At 45.6% G+C, this 19,788-nt stretch overlaps 1 protein-coding gene across 1 annotated transcript; it reads right to left on the minus strand.

The window, feature by feature from the left end:
• Positions 1–1,059: 1,059 nt before the first annotated feature.
• On the minus strand, positions 1,060–10,583 carry TEKT4 (tektin 4). Its single transcript, XM_027683908.1, has 6 exons — positions 9,994–10,583; positions 8,238–8,308; positions 6,531–6,674; positions 5,113–5,335; positions 3,205–3,359; positions 1,060–1,412 (listed from the first exon to the last, which is right to left on the minus strand). The coding sequence occupies exons 1-6, from the start codon at positions 10,522–10,524 to the stop codon at positions 1,193–1,195; spliced, it is 1,344 nt and encodes a 447-aa protein (XP_027539709.1). The 5' UTR covers positions 10,525–10,583; the 3' UTR covers positions 1,060–1,192.
• Positions 10,584–19,788: the final 9,205 nt, after the last annotated feature.

A 19,788-nucleotide genomic window follows, 5' to 3' on the forward strand; every position in this document is an offset into this window, starting at 1 on the left:
AGAATTTTGGAGCCCAAAGGCTGTAAAAGAGAGGTTTGGGTCAGGAGCCTCGAGTGCCACAGTCTGTTTTTGTAGGAATGGGAGCAGCTTTTAGCAGGAGGGCAATTGTTGGGGAGTGCTCTGCACATCCTGAGTGAACAGGACACAAATATGTGTCCTGGACACATATTTGGGGGACAAACAGCTCAGCTTCATGGGCCCTGCTCTGCCTCACAAGGCTGGGCACAAAGCTCCCTGGCCTGGGGTTTTTGTGGGTGTTTGGCCTTGGAGGTTTTTTCCTCTCTTTAACCAGCTGCTTTTTAACAGTAAAAAAAACCAACCCTGTAATGCAGGAAACCATAATGGAAATTCTGTTCTGTGTCATCTGTGCCCCTTTTTTGACGTGGCACACATTTAACCAAGTGCCCCACTAAGCTAATGGCCGAGTGACATTTGCTTCAGTGCTCTGTTGGGAGAGGTGAAGCTGCTGTGTTCTCCATTAGGGTAATAACCCCCTTCCCTGCTTCCAGGGAATAGCTGGAACACGTCAGGAGCCCAATTCCACGTGCAAGTGCTGAAGTTTAAAAGCCAGGGTTGAATTCCCAAGCTGTTTAGTTGATTTTTTCCTGAAAAAGCTTAAATTTATTGACTTGAAGGTTCAAAATCCTTGGCCATGTTTCAGCAGGGAGGGGTTTTGCCAACAGACCAGTTGTCACTTGGGCAAATTTGGGGGGTTTTATTAAGAATATTTGAGCAGCCTGAAGTCTGTCCCCTGTTTCCTTGCTGCTGGTGGGATCCTCAGTTTTCTTGCTCTCATTTCAAGCTAGAAATGTTCTGTCTCCACCTGGGTATATTGTTATTATTCACAAGATATATTCACTCGACATATTAGGGTGAAACCTCCAAGTGTAAAATGCTATACACATATGCTGTAGATATATTGCAGAAGAAATGAATTACCTGTAAGCTGTTTTAAATTCATTCTAAATAGGTTTTGCAGAAGTTTTAAAGGGGGAAGACTTAAAGCCCACCATGATACTTTAATTTTAACACAAGTTGAAAACACAGCGAATGCAGCAATTCTGTGAGTAATAATATCCATTTATTTTATATTTACATGAAAGATTCTAGACTTTTTTCCACGCTTGCCAAGGGCTTAACAGAAAAGAAGGAGCTCTATTTTTCCCCCAGATTTGCAGAGTTAGGACAGAAATCATTGTTTGTAACTGGCTACTTCCAGATCCACGGGGTAGCGGATCCGGAAGGTCATGCACTTCTCTCTGTCAATAAAAATGCTGTTGGCCTTCACAGCTATTTCCTTCTCCAGCTTCATCCTTGTCTCCTCCAGGTTCTTCAGGCACTGCTCAGATTCCATCAGTTTTCTCTTCAGGGCTTCAATGAACACCGTGAGTTCTTCCACTTCGCTCACCAACCTGAAGGGAACGACAGGAGGGAATAAGGAAGAGAAAGAGGAGTTCGAAGAGAGACCTGGGATGGGAATAAAGATCAGCAGCTCTGGAATCACACAACTCCTCAGAAAGGAGCTCAGAGAAGTCCAAGGAAAGCAGAGTTCAGTCTCCCAGCCTCTCATGATTTAGGTAGTACCCAGAAGTGATTTAGGGAGTACCAAGAATTCATTCAGGCAGTACCAAGAATGTCTTTTGCTGCTAAGCACAGTGGAATTATCCGTCCTCCAGGATTGTGCTAAGAATTAGAGGGCAACAATTGTCACCCAGTTGGAGGGAATCAGAATTTTGTTAAACCTGGGTTTGGAGCTCTGCTCTCTGGTATAAAACTCAAGAGATAGAGAAGTCTTTGCTCCAAAAGTGCAGCAGGTTTTATGGAAGCAGGAGCACGGAATTTTTTTTAAAAGCAGCAACTAAGTTTGGAAGCAGCACAGAAATTCAGCTCCAATCCAGTGGGGGGGAGGAATCTGTGGAGAAGGCACGGATTTAATTCCTGGGAAAACAAGATCCCTGGGAGCTGTGCCAGCTCCAAACAGCCCGAGCCTGGCAATCAAACATTCCTTAAATCCCAGGAAAGGCTGAAAAGCTTGGGCAGGGAAGGTTTGCTGGATCAGGAGCCTCTGGATTAACCAGAACTCCTCCCTCACTGTACAGAGAGCAGGACACTGGGTGGCACTTTTGCTGCAAGGATTTGTAACCCTGCAAAAGCTGATTCCCCACTTTTCCCGAGGGCAGGAAATCGGGAAGGAGGAGAATCAATGGCAAAGCTTCTACTGAGATCAAAATGGGACCTTTAATTGGAAAGGATTGGTTGCCTTCCAGTTTTAAAGCAGATTATTCCCGAAAATCAACCACCAGCAGCGCCCTCCTTTGTCACACTGAGACTTGTCCCAGAGCGTTCACATTCCCAGCACTTGGAGCACAATTCCCTCACACAGAGTCCACCTCGTGGTGGGTTTTTGTGAGCAAGTGATCCACATGCTGCCAGATATTCTTTGGATCATTTAAATCCAAGACAAACCACCCAGTTCAGAGAATAAAGCAGAGCTGAATCGATAGATTTTCTGTTTGGTGACACATCAGGATAAAAGATTTCAAATAAAATATTTCAAATAAAATATTTCAAATAAAATATTTAAATAAAATAATATAATGTAAAATATTATAATTTATATAATAAAATAGAATATAATAATATTTAAAATAACAGATTCTAAATACTTGAATATTTTAAAATATTTTAATATTTAAATATAATAAAATTTAATAAATATATATTTATAATATAATCATATTTTATAAATATAAATAAATATATAATATATAATAAATAAATATATAGATAAGTATATAAAATATATAAAATATGTACAATAAATACATGTATATAAATATAAATATATACATTTAAATATAAATAATATATTTATAATATAATAAATTTAAATAGTTAAACGTAATAGATAAAATAAATTTTTAAATATTTAACTATTTAAAATATTTAATATAATAATATTTAAATAATATAATGTAAAATATTATGATTTATATAAGATCATAAAAATAAAATATAATCATATCTACAATAACATATTTAAAATAAAATATTCCTTGCAGTGATTTCAGTCTATTGAATTATTTGTGACTTATATCAGAACCAAACTGAGTAATAAAAGCTAAAGGCTGTGTGTTACCAATTAAAAGTGGAAAAACTGTCACTTTGGGACAGAAAAGGCACTTGGAGAAGTTGTTTAATTACCTGAACTGTGGTTCATCCTTGCAGAGCTCGATGTTGGGCCTGAAGGACCTGTCATAGAGCCTGGTCTGAGCTACTTTCAGGTGGGTTTCCTTGTCCCTGATGGCCTTCTTGAGAGCAACAATGTTGGCTTCCTCGTCTCCAATGTCCTTGAGGATCTGAGGACACCCAAGGAAAGGACTGGTTAAAAAAATGATATTTTCCCAGATGGATAAACATCTGTTGATGGGCCTGGTGAGGCTGTTGCAGTTCTGACCTCATATTTGGTCAGAATTCAGGAGAAATTAAAGTACAAAGGTGGTTTGGACCTCGTTATTTTTACTATTATATCTTGGGTCTGAAAAGCAGCAGAAAATATTTTGCAGCCTGTTCAAAACCTCTTCCATGTCTCCAGTGGGATGACAACACATCCCACCTCCAGCAAGTGCTTTTATTGTAAATCTTCACTTAATTTGATTTTAATTGTAAATTTCTTCCAAGAAAAAAAGTTGGGTTATTTTTGAATGAGATTGAGAGCTGCTGATCAGCTTGGAAAGGCAGGGATTTCTGAGGGAAATGGAAAAGACAGGAAATCCCAACCCCCTTCTCCCTCACAACCACTGACATGGATGTAAAACACAAATCCTGCCCAGCTGTCATCACCCACCAGGGCCAAGGAAGGACTATTTTTCCACACTTGCAAGGGCCTAACACAAAACAAGGAGCTGCTCCACACTGGAGAAGGGGAAGAGGCTGAAGACACATCTTATTCATAGACTAAATAAAAGTATTAAGGTGGTTTGGACCTCTTTATTCTCATTATTACTCTGAGAACCACATGGGAGAAGCAGCAGAAAATCCTCTGCAGCCTGTTCAAAACCTGTTCATGTCTCATGTGGGGGGACAACACATCCTCCCTCCAGGAAGGGCCACCAGGTCCCAAGGAATGTCTATTTTTTCCACACTTGCAATGGCCTGACAGGAAACAAGGAGCAGCTCCACGTTGGGAAAGGGGAAGAGGCTGAGGACACCCCCTGCCACCATTGCAGCGATGGCTGGCATTCCCCAAAACCCAGAATCCTGGGAATCCTCCAAAGAGAGCTCCACAGTTGGAAGTTTTAGTTCAGCCCAGATATGGATGGAAGTGTTTCATTTTCCTCACATTTAAGTCCATCCCAACAAAAGCAGAAAGAGCAGAAGTGGAGCCCCAACCCAGCTCTGAAGAGTCTTCCCAGATCCTGAGCTGACACAAAACAGTGTTTGACACCCGACTGAGACTGAGACATTTGAGAAGACAAATCTGTGTTTAAAGGTAAACCAGGAGGGGAAATGAACCCAAGTCAAAAGAGAGATTATAAATCAGAATAACAATTTAATAAAATAATACAATAAATATGATTATACAGACAAGCAATTGGTTTTAACCCACAAAACCCAAATGTATAACCCAGCACCCTGGGGCATGAACAGAGTGGTGTTCTTTGGGCCCCCTGAGTCCAAAGTAAAAGGAGAGGGGGGAAAACCTGTTGGTGAGAGTGCTGGTGCAGTCTGGGCAAGAGTGGTGGTCTCAGTCTGGTTGAGAGTGGTGGTCTCAGTCTCTGGATCCCACGATTGGTTAAAAAAGTCCCAAGACTCCAAGATTATATATCCTCAGATTCAGGCAGGAATGCCCAGTCCCTCCCTCAGGACAGGGAGTTCCACACTGGGTGTGAGGACAGGAGCATCCTCCTATCTCACAGGCCTCTTAACACCCAGTTTATAGCCTGAGGGGTCAGGGCTGCTCTGGGTAGAGGGTGTAAATGGTCTACTGAGAACAGTTTCTGGGAAATGGCATGGAAGGCTCTAGAATACACAGTTTTGGGTTACACCCATCCAGTGATGAACTGGTCCCAGCTGTTCTAGCTAGGACACCTTCTCAGGAGAAGAACTCACCTTCTCCAGGTGCTGCTCCAGCCTGAGCTTGGCATCATCCAGCTCCCTGCAGTGGTTGTCGAAGGCCTCGTTGACGGCCGCCCGCTGCATCCGCAGGTCCTCGGACACGTCGTGGATGATGTTGTTGATGAGGGAGCGGAGCTGCACAGAGGCCAGTTTTTCCTGTTCTGCACTATAAATGTTGTCATGGCTGAACTGGGCCCAGGTCTTGGGTGTGGAGGCGCTGGAAGAAGAGAAAAATGGGATAAAACGGGAATCTTGCCCTCCAGAAGACAACCTGAAGCTGGTTGTCTCCCTGCAAAAGCGCCGTCAACCTCTGCGCTGTTGCTTGAAACGTAGACTTGCCATGAAGGAAGAAGATTAATCCCTTAACAAATTAATAATCTCTCGTTCCTCTGGCTTCTGAGGGGAGCCATGAATGACACAAAATCAACCAAAGCTCTTCCATCTTTAGCTGACACTGCTGAGGATCAAAAAGCAGATGCACTTTGTGCGTCACCAGCGGTTCAGTCACAGCAAATAAACACATCAATATGTTCGAGATTTACAGTCTGTGTCTGCTTGGAAATAAAAGATACAAGATCTTGACAGGCTGAGAGAGGTGGGGTATTCAACCTGGAGGAAAGAAGGCTCCAGGTACACCTTAGAGCCCTTTCCAGTGCCTAAAGGGGCTCCAAGAGAGTTGGAGAGGGATTTGGGACAAAGGATGGAGGGACAGGACAAGGGAAAATGGCTTCTAAGTGACAGAGAGGAAATTTAGGTGAGATATTGGGAAGAAATGGTTCCCTGTGAGGGTGGGGAGGCCCTGGCACAGGTTGCCCAGAGAAGCTGTGGCTGCTCCTGGATCCCTGGAAGTGTCCCAGGTCAGGTTGGACAGCGCTTGGAGTGACCTGGGCTAGTGGAAGGGGGTGGGACTGGATGATTTTTAAGCTCCCTTCCAACCCAAACCATTCCATGATTCCATGATGCTTGGTTACACTTGGCCATGTGGAGCACCAGAAGGAACCACAGCCCTTGGGACAGGACATCCCTGAGAGGGGAGGGGGAAGCCCCAAGGTTGATGTTCCACCACTCCTGTCTGTGTGCAGGAAGCAGCACTGGCCTTTCCCAAAGGAATGACTTGCCTTCCAACGTCAAACAGCAAGTCCCAACAGGATTTAGATCAGCCTTCAGCAGCACAAAGCCAATTATTTCCAAGAAAAACCCCTCCAAGCTCAGCTTGCCTGTGCATGGCCAGCTTTGCCATCAGGGGTGGTGGCATTAACTCTGCTCTCTGTGGAGCTGTTTTAAACCTATTTTCTGTGTCCAAGGAAGCAGAATCCCCCCTTTAATTCCCATCAGTGCCAGCCTGCAGTGCCTCCAAGGATGTTGTATTTTCCCAGGGTTATTCCAGGAGGATCCTGCCAGGAATCACTCACTTCTCCTCGAACTTGACAGAGCTGGGGTGGAACTGGATGTTGGTGCTGTCGTTGTTGTAGGTCACACATTTGTCATCTATGTGATAGGTTTCCACCTTGTCCGACCAGTCCAGCTCACAAAACTCCTTCTGAATCCGATTGGAGCTGAAAAGTTAAACCCACACATTGTTAGTGGGGAACAACCCAACCTCCAGACCCAGCACAGGCACTTGGAAGCTCAGCTTTGGGCCTTTGTGTCACCAGAAACCTTCCTTTTTGTCTCTAAAATCCTCTCAATCCCACAACCAGCTCCTAGAAGGACACTAAGCCTGATTTAGGTGGGATATTGGGAAGGAATCCTTCCCTGGGAGGGTGGGGAGGCCCTGGTACAGGTTGTCCAGAGAAGCTGGGGCTGCCCCTGGATCCCTGCAAGTGTCCAAGGCCAGGCTGGAGCAACCTGGGCTAGTGGGAGGTGTCCCTGCCCATGGCAGGGGTGGGACTGGATGGTCTTGGAGGTCCTTCCCAACCCAACCCATTCCTTGATTCCACTGTCCCAGACCTCCAGTCCAACTCTGCGCCTGCTGAAGGCTCAGAGCTCCTACCCTGAGACAAAGGAGTGGTTGCACTTGGGATTTTACACCATAATCCTCAAATTTATGGTTTTTTTTCAGCAGTGGGGACAGCTGCAGTTATGGGAAGAGCAAGAGGTTTGCCCAACAGAACATCCATGACAGGACATCAGGAAGTGCCAGTGGAAGACTCATCCTCCCCTTTCACCAATCTATTGAGAATATCTCGAATTCCAGACCTGCATAAAGTGACCCCACACATTCCCTGAGCCCTCCCATCCAGCCTTCAGTGCAGTTTGTCCTTGGAAGATACAAGTCCAGTGATATCCAGATTCAAACTGCTGCTCTGGCGTCAATTAGAGTCACACATCACCCAATTAATTAACATTTCAATTCCAAAAGCCTGCGGGTCGTTATCGGCTGGGAACAGCAGATGTCACTCTCACCCAAGGAATTCATACTCTGCCGGAAAACGGGACTAAAATGGGACTAAATGGGACTAAAATGATCTTACAAGAATTACAAAAAGCCAAATAGGCTCCTCTCATCCTCTAATTGATGTAACAGAACTAATTTATATTATTTTGCATTTATAGCCATTCTTTTCAAAAGCAATATTTTGTTTTAACTGGTAGAATAGGAGCAGATTAAAAAAAAATTAAAATCTCAAGGTTTCCAGCAGTCAGGTCCGTTACATTGATGCATCTTAAGGGGTCAGGTAACACCTTTCCAAAGGGTTTGTTAGAAATTCCAAGCAAATAATCCTTTGGAAAGGCAGTGAACACCCCTGCTGGGACAGATTTAAAGTTCACACTGACACCTGGTGGCAAAAAAAACTCATTTGGAAAAGGCGAAATTCCTTTAAACCAGCCAATAACACAAATCCATCACAAGGTGCAAGAATCATCCAGGGAATACTTTTATAGCACTGGAGTTCAGTGTTGGAAAAAATCAACCCCACGTTGGAAACCAGGCCTGGAAATCCAAATCTACTTTATTCTACTTGAAAATCCTCAAGTTTCATCCCTGCCTTTTCCAAGTTTAAATGGAATTCCCACAGCCCATAAGCACTGGGGAGGTATTTATCCACTATTCCCATGTCCCAGGAATTATTTGGCTCCATAAATCAGCTGCTAAAATAGCAGGGAAAATGTCCTACCGGATCTGGTTGGTGGCTTGGATTATAGTTCTTTTCAAAAGATCCCGGATATTCCTGATAAGATCAGCTTCCTAAATAAAAATATGGATATTTCTGTGACATCCAGAGCAGGACACACCATCCTGCCAAGGAATTTGATTTCAGTGGTGGTGGATAAATCAATAAAACTGGATAAACACTGAAATTGTCTCACCTGCTTTTAACTTATTCTGATTTTTTGAGGAATCAGCAGATCCTGAGGGAACTCAGCTCTAAGTCTAAGGCAGCAGCAATACCTGGAATGCTTCTAAAGCCTGGGAATTCATTATTTTCATATTGCCTGGGTATTTGCTGGAAAACTCTATGTTCTGCCATATTATGGAAGGCACAGGATGCCCAGAGAAACTGTGGCTGCCCCATCCCTGGAAGTGTCCAAGGCCAAGGTTGGACCAACCTGGGATGGTGGAAGGTGTTTCACCTCAAACTGGAATGTTTAATCCAACACAAATGTGACCAAAATGAAACATCTCCTTCTTTTCATAATCTCTTGTCGAATAAAGGTGCTCATTTTTGACCCCATAAAGCTGCTTTAGAGATAAACCATCAACAATCACTGACCAGGTGATTTCACATAAATACAAAACCCCAGAAAATTCCAGCCTTTTCTTTGAGATTATTTAAAGGAATTTAATATTTGAGGCTCAAAAAAAAAAAAGAGCTTCTGCATATAAAAAATCCTAGTTAATTCTGCTTTGCATCAACGACAGCTAAGGGAGGATCTCCTTGCTAATAAAGTTTATTCTCAGATTCCACTGATCCTTGTCCTGGTTTTGACAAATAAATGAGTGGGTGTGTCCCTGCAGTGTCAGATTCTCCATCCCAAGAAAGCAACAGGGACCAGAAAAAAGATCAGTTGATTCCAAATGGAAAAGGACCATCATGATGGGAAAGAAAATATTATTTTTGAGGCATAATTAAAATAAAACCACAGCTGAAGGTGTCATTTTACAAAGTTACCTGCAACGGGTGAGTTGTTAAATTAAAAATTCAAAAGGGGTTTAAAAGGTTACATTTATAATAACTGAAATTATTTTAAGGTGGGGAGTCAGTCTCCACGTAAATAAAGAGACATCCAGCTCCATGGGAGTTTTAAATGGAAAAGCTTCCCTTTAGCAATGGAGGTCTCTCACTTGGAAAGAGTGACATAATGCAAAAAGAACAAATTCTCTCGTGAAATGACTCAAAATATAATTGAAAAGTGGATTCCCTGTTGAGGAGATATTCAAATCTGACATTTAAAACTGAACTTCTCCTAATTAATGGCAGTCCAAGGCTGCCAGGGGGAACAAGCTGGAGGAAATGAGGAGGAATTTTCCTAATAAACGATTTTTCTTAACTTTGAGAAGAGTTAAAAAGTCAGGTTGTTTGGCTGGAGGAGCTGTGGCACCGAGATGGAGATGAAATGCTTTGATCCAGGTCCCTGGATTGGGACATCATGGGACAACCTGGGGCTGTTTCCTGGGAGAAGGTCCACATTCAGAGGAGCATCAGAGGGATCTGCTCTGCTCTAGCCACACTCACGTGATTTTAAACACTTTTTAAATAGAGGAAGGACTTCAAACAATCCTTCTTAACACTTGGAGTGACACGACACGGTCCAGGAGGGTCACTGGGCCTCGGCATCGCAGAAGAACCTTCACTGCTGCCCGAGCTGCTCCTCGTTTCACAGACCAGAGCAGCACTCGGGGGCTGCCACTAACTTTAAGATCCTTCTCACCTTCAGCAGCTGCCTCTCCACCTCATCAATGACCAGGTCCGGGGGCTGCCTCCTCTCCCGGCACTGCAGGTTATCGGTGACCACCCCGTAGGGCACCTCGGTGGCATCGAGGGTCCGCTCCAGCCGCAGCTTCTGCGCCGCCAGCAGGTTGGTCTCGGCGTCCAGCTCCATGATCTCCTTCTGCAGCTCCACCCTCCAGAAGTGGATGTCCTGCAGGCGCTGGGCCAGGGTGGTTTTGGAGTACTCCTGTGCCCTCTGGGCGCAGGCGGCCGCATGTTTGGTGAGGTGCTTGGACTCGGCCACGTCGCGCTCCGAATCCTCGCCCACGGTGTAGGCCCGGTTGTAGACCCGGGCGTTCCTGCGGTGCCACTCGGGCAGCTGGTACTTGGCGGTGCGGAGGCCGGCCATGGCCATGCCGCAGCACGAACCGGGCCTCTCGCCGCGGACCACATCACCGGGCAGGGCGCAGATCTTGCCGGGCAGGGGGCAGGAGGGCACGGCCGGCGGCACCGGCTCCTCGGGGAGAGCCATGGCGGAGCCTCGCCGGGCGCTCCCGCCTCCCGCTCGGCGTCCGCCCGTCACCGCGGCAACGGCCGCCACCAATGAGGAGCCGGCGCTGCGATTTAACGGACACCTGCATTAACCAATCGCAGCGAGGATACGCCCTGAGGGCGCCTCTGATTGGGGGATGCCGCCGCCTGTGCCCGCCCCCCGCGCGGCTTGTTGCCATGGCGACGGGGACACAAGGGTGGGGGTGTCATGGCGGTGGGCGGGCCTCGTGGAATCATGGATTTCCCATGGAATCATAGCATCCTGGAATCATAGAATAGTCAAGGTTGGAAGAGACCTTTAAGACTGTGATAAACAAACTCTCGAGTTTCTATAAGTTTTTGAATAGGAGTTTATTATATGGTAAAAGCAAGCAGCCGGCTGGGTGACAGAAATGGGGACCAGTTTCCCAAATCTGCACGCCTACTACAGGGTACATTTAGTATTTATCTTAGCTACTTCATGCATATTAATTATATCATATACATATACATTCTACAGGTTTTTCCTAAGTATTTAATATATGGGTTTTCTTACAGCTAAAGCTAAATGATTATCTCTACAACCAGTCATAATTCATGCATTCTTGGACAAACAGGCACCTAAAAGACCATATTTTATTCTTAGGATAGTAGGGAGGTTTAGGGCCCCTTGACCTTGTAAGGGTCTGTTTTATTTCTTTATGGGGGTGTAATTAAGTTTTACAATCCGTTTGTTTTATTTTGATGTAATCACCCATTTGTTTCACGAATCACAATTATTTATTTATCACAATACCAACAAACCCAACCATCAATGTACCAGTGTCGCTATAACCCCTAAAACCCTAAACTACATCGTCCAGTGCCAAATCCAGACACCTCTTAAGCACCTCCAAGAACAGGGACTCCATCACCTCCCTGGGCATCTCCTTCCAATTCCTGAGCACCCAAACAGTGCAAAGAATTTTTCTAACATCTGAATCTTCTCTGTCTGATCTTAAGGCCATTTCTTCTAGTCCTCGCTGTAAACACAGCAGAAGACACTGGTCCCCCCTCACTGCAACCCCTGGGCCTGGGGCTCTGCTTTTCTGACTGATGCATGCCCACAATAACACATTTTCCTGCTTGTTTTGGAAATCCAGGAGTATCCCAGCGGGATTTCAGCCCAGCAGGTGGTGGAAGCCAAGGGGAGGCTCTGTATTGCCCCCACCACGTTTGCCCTGGGACCCAGAGAGCCTCTTGGGGGACCCGGCCCTGCAGCATCCACAGGGTTAAAGTCACTCAATTCAACCCATTTTTGCACCTACTCTGTTCTTACACTCAAATGTTCATTTTTAAGGCCACTCATGTGACTTCGGTTTTGACACAGAGCAGGTGCTGATGAAGTGCAGCTGCTTCTGCATCACCTGTTTAATTGGCACCTGAGGAGATTCAGCTGCTCCTGGAATTAGGGTGAATTTTGGGGGTTGCCATCACTGTGTTACAAGGAGGGGAAAAGGAAAAAGGGAAAGGGAAAGAAAAGGGAAAAAGGGAAAGGAAAAAGGAAAAAGGAAAGAGAAAAGGAAAAAGGAAAGGGAAAAGGAAAGGCTGTGAGGGCACACCTTGTGCTCGGAGCCCTCAGCACAAGGAAGGTGCTGGTGACAACAGAGGGCACTCTCGCCCTTGCACAGATCTCTGTCTTCAATGTCATTTTGATTTAGAAAATAAAAGGGATGAAACCTTCCGGTGCCCTGGAGGGCCCCTGGTGTCCCCTGTGCCCATCGGCTCCCTGGAAGGATCCCGGGGCTCCATCAGGCTCTGGGCACAGCGCAGGGACCCCCGGCTGCGGCACAACCTCTGCAGGAGACACTTTGCCCTCGGAGAGTTGGCTCTAAATCCATAGGAAGTCAAGGATCGTTTTTCCCCGGGGTCCTGCACTCTCTGGGAAGAGCAGTGGATGTCCCTGATGGAGTATCAGCGTTTGGGATGTGCCTCGTGCCCCGGCTGCAGCTCTGCCTGCCAGGCCTATGCCACTGCTGCCTTCCAGAGTGTTGGAAAAGGAGATTCAGCCCCAGCAGAGATAAAAAATCCTTCCCTTTCCCATCTGCAAATATTGCAGCTGTCTCTCCAGTTAAACAGCAGTGGTGGGGGGTGTCTGCACTGGGGAAGCCACTGGAATGACACCCTTTGTTTCTCTCCTTTTTTGTGTATCTTCCCTCCAACTGTAGCTGCCCTTTCATAGAGTCATGAAATCATGGAATGGTTTGGGTTGGAAGGGACCTTAAAGCCCATCTAGTCCCACCCCTGCCATGGACAGGGACATCTTCCACTAGCCCAGGTTGCTCCAACCAGGCCTTGGACACTTGCAGGGATGGGGCAGCCCCAGCTTCTCTGGGCAACCTGTGCCAGGGCCTCCCCACCCTCCCAGGGAAGGATTCCTTCCCAATATCCCATGTAACCCTCCTCTCTGGCAGTTCCACCTTGTCCTGTCACTCCTGTCCGAAGTCCCTCAGCTTTCCTTGTGTTACCCCAGCCCTGCCTTTCCTTCTCCTTCTCCTTCCCCTGCTCGTGGCCTTCTCTGCATGAGGATCTACGCAAATATTGCGTTTTAAAGTACAATAAGTTTCCAGGAAAAGCCCTGCTGAGCTGTTCACAGTGAAAGTCCTTGGTATGGAAAAGACTTTATTTTTAAATAAGGGCTCCAGCAATTTGTTATTAAGCGGTTTTTTTGGTTTTTTTTTTTTTTTCTCTGAAGGTTTTAAAAGACCTTTTATTAGTGACATCTTGGCACACCCACTCAGTGTCACCCAGGCAGGTTTGAAGGTGGGTCACTGAGGGCCGTGGTGGGCCGTGGCCAAGGTTTCAAGCTTAGTTTGGGCCCTAAAGGCGACTGGGAAATTATAATCTTAGAATTCCAGAATCACTGAGGTTGGAAAAGCCCTCCCAGCCCATCGAGTCCCCCCTGTGCCCCATCCCCACCTTGTCCCCCAGCCCGGAGCACTGAGAGCCACGGCCAGGCCTTCCTTGGACACCTCCAGGGATGGGGACTCCAAACCTCCCTGGGCAGCCCCTGCTGATGTTCAACAGCCTTTTCCATGAAGAAATTATTCCTGAAATCTTCTCCAGCAGGGAAACACTGCCCAAAAAAATCTGTCAAGTCTTCCTGATCCAGTGCAGGGATTACTCCAGGGAGCAGTTTCAGAGTTGTTATCCCACCTGGTCAATGTTTCCCAAGGACCAAATGGATTTTGGGGAATATTTTCCCCAGGCTGTGTGTTGTTTGGGTTGTTGGTCAGTCTAAGCCCCTCTTTGAAGCGTTCACAGATGCATCATGTCCTGACAGGCTGAATATCACTTGGTTACAAGAAATAAAAGCAAAATCTGTTGGCACCTGGCAGATTCCAGAGTTCCCTTCCTTATCCAGGGCAGATCCAGGCACCCCCCCTGTTTCAAAGCCATCCTGCCACTCCAGGAATTTAATGTGCCACTGGAACATATAAATTATTAACAGCAATTCAAGCTCAGGGCACGAGCTGACAAAACACAGTGGAAGGAAAGACCAGAAATGTTTTCAGCTCCAATCTTTTGCTGGGCAATGGATTAGGAATTTTCTTGGCTACAATCCTTTTAGCAGGAAACTTCCCTCACCTGAGAGCAGCTCCTGATTCTCTACATCCACACTGACCAGAACAAGAAATCCTGGGCTCAAAACTGCTTGAAACAGAGGGACAAATTCTCCTCGTGGTGATCCACTTGTTAGAATTTGGCTCAGTTTTACTACGAGTGGGACATCATTTTTTAAAATTTCATTTTTATGTAATATTTTTGTATTAATTAAGCATCATTATCCATTTTATCTGCTGGCTGCACACCCCAGCAGTGCGATGGAGAGAAAACACGGCACATTCATCCACCTGATAAATAGGGAGAAAATGTGGTGAATTCGTTCAGGCCAGAGAAAATACAGACAATTATTTTCCATAAGGCAGCGTCTGGTACTGACAAACTCTGCCTGAGAGCGACAGAGCACAGGAATAAAAGAGATTAAAGAGTTGGGAAGGGAAATTTTTGTTTTCACATCAACAAAGTGTTGCGTTTCGGCTTAAAAAATAAGCACACAATAAACATTTCAGCCTCAGGAGCTCTGATGGTTGGTAAAGGAGTGAGACCAAAGGCTACCTAAGAACGTGGGTGTTGTTCTTCTACCATCTCATAGCCCCGGGATTAGAAACCTCTCTGCTGTTTGGAATCTAATCACCCCTTCCTAGAATCCGATCGATTCGGACAACATTAATTATTTGTAGCATTATGAGCATTTCTTTTTAGAAAGAAGTTCTTTCACGAGCAAAACAAAGCCTAAATGGAGTCATTCCAGCAGCTTTATTTCCCAGCCTGGTGTCTGGGAGCAGAGGGTGTTTGAGGAGACCCTTGCAGGGGGTGACACCACTTTGAGTGGCAGCTGTCAAGGCTGTGTTTGTTTGCAATTCCCACGGGAATGTGGGTCCCACACTGGTGGCTGTGGGGGCAGAGCACTGAATTCTGAGGAAATCTTTGGAGTTTGTTGTATCTCCAACAAGGATCTGCTGCCTTCCAGGCTGCTCCACGAGGACATTCAGTGGCAGTGTTGGAGCAGAACTTCCCTGTGTCCTGCCAGGCAGGAGGGCTGGAAGGGGGAGCTGGGGAGTGCTTGGGGGGAGTTCTGGCTTGGGAACAAAACCCAGCCCCTCCCCAGCACTGCCTGGTCCCTTCCTGCTGCTGGCACAGATGACTCTTGTATTATTTAAAAAAAAAACTCTGGTTGTTCAACCCTTCACTGGAACAAACTGGTTTAGTTCCAGGAGGGAAATGAAATCACACCGACGTCTCCCAGCAGAAAATCTGATCTTTTACTTATAAATGTAAAAGATCTCTTTAAGATCTAAGGAAAACCTTAAGATCTAAAAGTAAGAGATCTCTTTTTAAAAACGTCTCAGCTTTTAACTTTCAAGTTCCACTCAGCTCTTTTCTTTTCATGTACTTTTATACATAATTTTATTAGATTCCCTTCTGCTCCTCCAAACATCAGCCCAAGGTCTGTTTTTGGAGGGTGCCTTCCTCCCAAACCAAACCTGACACGAGAATGTGGGTCCCACACTGGTGGCTGTGGGGGCACAGCACTGAATCCTGAGGAAATCTTTGGAGTTTGTTGTGTCTCCTGCCCCAAATTCCCTTAGGATACGGTGCCCTGTGCCCCAGACCCACTGGAATGATGAGTCACACGCATTTATTTTTGCTTTCCAACAATTGCTCCTCGTCAGGGAAGTGTGTCCTGTGATTCTCCCAAATTGAAATCCCTGTGTGGTGTGTGCTTGCACTGAGCTCTTCTGCAGAAAGCAAGGCTGGGGCTGCCTTTTTGCTGCTTTTCTTTTTTACTCTTTTCTTAATTTATTCAGCTGAAAGCAGCCACGTGGTGATAATCAGGCAGCTTGCTGCTGACCTGATGGAGTTCAGCAGCTTCTGTTTAAAACAGAGAGGGGAAAGAATTTCCAGAGCAGCCTTTTATGATTCTTTTGCTGCAGAAGAATACCAGGAGGAGCCCTCAGCATGGACAGCAGTTTTCCAGCACTAACAAATTCCACAGTTAACAGGAAAACAATCCCTTCATCACCCACGGCTGCTGCTTTCTCTGTGTGGAGCCCGGAGTTTTGCCCTGGTTTGGAACCAGAGGCCAGGAGCTTCACTGAGCTTCATTTTCCCAGCTTTTCCCAAGTTTTTATTGAAAACAAAGTCTCCCCTTCAGCTTCCTCCTGTTTCTGCAGCCAAAACCTACATGTGCAGGCAGAGGAGAAAGCAGGGGTTTTGTCTGAACAAGCTCAGGCCCGAGGAGGGTTTTGTCTGGTACAAACCAAGGCCTTGATCCTGCACTGAGATGTCCTGGGAAGATCCTTGGCTTGGCTTGGAGCCCCTTCCATGCTCCTTGTGGGTGGGATGGATGGCCAGAGCCTGTCAACACCCCGGGGGACATGGGCATGAGCTCTGCACAAATAATGCATCAATTAGCAGAGCACTTTGGTTTTTAGCTCAATAATTCCCCTCCTGGGCCTGTGTTTTCCTCAGAGCCCCCTCAGAGCTCAGCGTGGTCACCTTGACCCCTCCACGGCCTGATCCTGGCAGGCTCCAGGGATAAAACACTCAAGGAGCGGATGCTGGAGGTTTAATTGTTTTTCTCAGCGTTTCTGGCCCTGCTGTGAATCATTTGTTGGTAAATAAGAATTGTTCCTCAAACGTAAACTGAAGAGAAAGTCACTGAAACCCCAGAGACAGTTGGAAAGGACCTTAAAGCTCCTCTGCCGTGGGCAGGGACACCTTCCACGAGCCAAGGTTGCTCCAAGCCCTGTCCAACCTGGCCTTGGACACTTCCAGGGATGGGGAGCCCACAGATTGTTCTTCGAGGTCTTTTCCAACCTTAATGATCCTGTGATTCCAAGCTGGATTTCACAACCATTTGTGCTGCCGGTGGTTTCCATGGATTTGTGTCTTGAGCTGCTGCCAGAGCCTGGACATGTTACTGCTTCCCATCTTTCTAATCAAAGGCTGAGAGTTTCACTTCATTTCCAGGGAATTAGTCAGCAGGAGGGGGAGCTGATAATCTGCTCCGTGGAAATTCTCCCCTCCTGCAGCACCTTGCCATGAGTCACTTGGAAATGGCTTTGCCAAAATGTTCATTCCCAGCAGGAATATTCAGAATATTCAGCTCTGAGCAGAGAGAGCTGAGGTGGGCAACAGGAATTCGGGATCACACAAGAGCCTGACTCAGACTGTGGTGGCAACGACCCACTGGGGACAATGGCACTGAATATTTGCACAAATAATCTCAATTTTGGGTTACAGTCAGTGGTTTTGCCACATTTCAACACTCAGATTCTCTAAGCAAAACAATAACCCCTGTAGCTCTTTAGTTTTATTCTCCTTGTCTTATAAAAAAAATAGAAACTCCATCAAAATTCCAAATATAGAGGATGAATCCTTCAAATATTCACAGGAAAACCAGGCCTGGGCAGAGAGATGAACGATGGGGAATTAGAAATGAAAAGCCTGAGTGCGAATATGAAGAGGGATCTGGAAGTCATTTATTTAAAGACAAATTAAAATCCACAAACTACTTTTAGGGAGCTGAGAACGATGGATCCATCACTCCATCAGGCATTCCACTTGCTAGGAGCTATTTAGGAAAATTCCCAGGGATTCATCAGGACTTGCACAGTCACTGAGTGCAGGTGCTTTTATAAAAATGACATTTATAGCAGGTTTTTGACCGAGCAGCACTAAAAGCTTTTGTTTACCCTGTCTGTGGTGGGTGGCTGATTATATTTGGGTGACCAGGCTCCACCCCTGGGAGGTGAAAAGGGATGAACTTCAAATTGATTTGGGGTATTTTGGGTTGAACGGCAACAACTTCAAATTCCTGGAGCGTGTTTCTTTTCTAAGACCCTTCTGATCTTGAGTTGATCTTCATAATAAACTGCAAGGAAAAGGGAAAAATGATGCCCTTCTCCTTGGAAAAAACTTAGTCAAATTTGTAAGGTTGAGTAATATTCATAATCCATATTATTCTTTATTATCATCAGAGAATCTGACATTAATGGACCTTCTGCAAAGCTGTTTGTCCTTGGTAAATATTTATTCAGCAGCAGCAGGACATTTCAGCTTCTTTCTTTTCTCATTAATTATTTGTTTATGGCATCTCTCTGTGATCATTCTTGATGCCTGATCACTCCCCTGAATTGCCAACCCTGCGTCCTGGAACCGAAGAATCGACACAGTTGATTTTCTGGCACATTGGTTTGGGTGATAAAACTTGGTTCTGGAAGTCCTGAATGTGGGAGAGGGTGGATATTTTTCCCATAACTCCCAGCTAATTATGACCAAACGTTAATAGTCTGATTTTCCCTTAGCAAAGAGCAAACAAAAAGCGACGTGTTCCCAGCTCATCTCATTCCCTCAGATGCTCTAAAGCAGGAGCAGGGAGAAGTGAAATTATTCAGTGAATTCCTGGATCAAACTGGAATGACAATCACTGTCATTCCCATTTTTCCTTTGATGGAAGAGTCTGTCCTAGAGCGGGGATGGATTTGGATCTACTCCCTTCTGTGTGGCCATGGCAGGGGAGGTTTGGTTTGCAGTCCATTCAATGAAATAATGGATATTCTGTTTGGAAATGGTTGGGAGCAGCTCTTGACCCTACAAGGAATGACTCGATAAATGGAAATGAAAAGTTAATGGAAATTAATTGAAAACAAACCAACTCACAAAGTTAATATTTAAGAAAATGTTGCACACGATTTCGAAGTCTTTGCTTATTGAAATTGGTCACCAGTGTTTTTAGTTAAATATCTGTAAAATTAATTAAAGGTTTTTTTCCTCTTTGTTCTTCTATGAAAATTACATTTGCTCAGTCCTTTCTGTGCAAATTATTGCTTCCAAACTGTGCAACAGCAGAGATTTATGTGATAAAAACAGTCAGGTAAAAAGTTTTCTCTCTTCTTCAGTACTTTATCTCTTTCTTTCCATTTTTTTCCTAAGTGTATTTTCTTAGGAAGAAATTCTTCCTGAGAACGGGGGTGAAGCATTGGCACAGGTTGCCCAGAGGAGCTTCCTTCCAGCCCAAAACTTTCTAGGATTCTGGAATTCTAGGATTTTGGGATTCTAGGATTCTGGGATTAATTTAGGGCTTGTGTACATAGGAAAATTAACCTGAACTAACTGATAAAAAGTGGAATAATTCAACTGCATTCGCTTCTGTGTGGGCAGATTGCAGAGCTCTTCGTTTGGTTGGCTGTGAGTTGTTGCCAAAATGCATTAAGAGAAACCAAATTAAGTCCATTTGTGTTCCAAGCATCCAAAGATGCTTGTTCATTTTCAAAGTTCCTCGATTAATTCTGCAGCAAATGGCCCTGCTCAGGCACATCAACATTCCTAACGAGGCCTGGAGCCAAGGCTGGGCTCAACCCAAGGGATGAATCAGCTCTAAATCCCGTCTTCTGAGAGAATGGGATAAAGGACAATTGTTCTTGCCCTGCACAGACCAGCTGTGGGGGCTCAGGGCAAGTTTGGGGATCATCCCCTGAGCATTGGATGGGATACTGGGAAGGAATCCTTCCCTGGGAGGGTGGGGAGGCCCTGGCACAGGTTGCCCAGAGAAGCTGGGGCTGCCCCTGGATCCCTGGAAGTGTCCAAGGCCAGATTGGAGCAACCTGGGCTAGTGGAATTTGTTCGGGCCCATGGCAGGGAGTGGAACTGGATGGGC

The sequence above is a fragment of the Neopelma chrysocephalum genome, unplaced genomic scaffold (assembly GCF_003984885.1).
Source record: "Neopelma chrysocephalum unplaced genomic scaffold, ASM398488v2 Primary Assembly neopelma1_65, whole genome shotgun sequence".
Classification (NCBI taxonomy): Eukaryota; Metazoa; Chordata; class Aves; order Passeriformes; family Pipridae; genus Neopelma; species Neopelma chrysocephalum.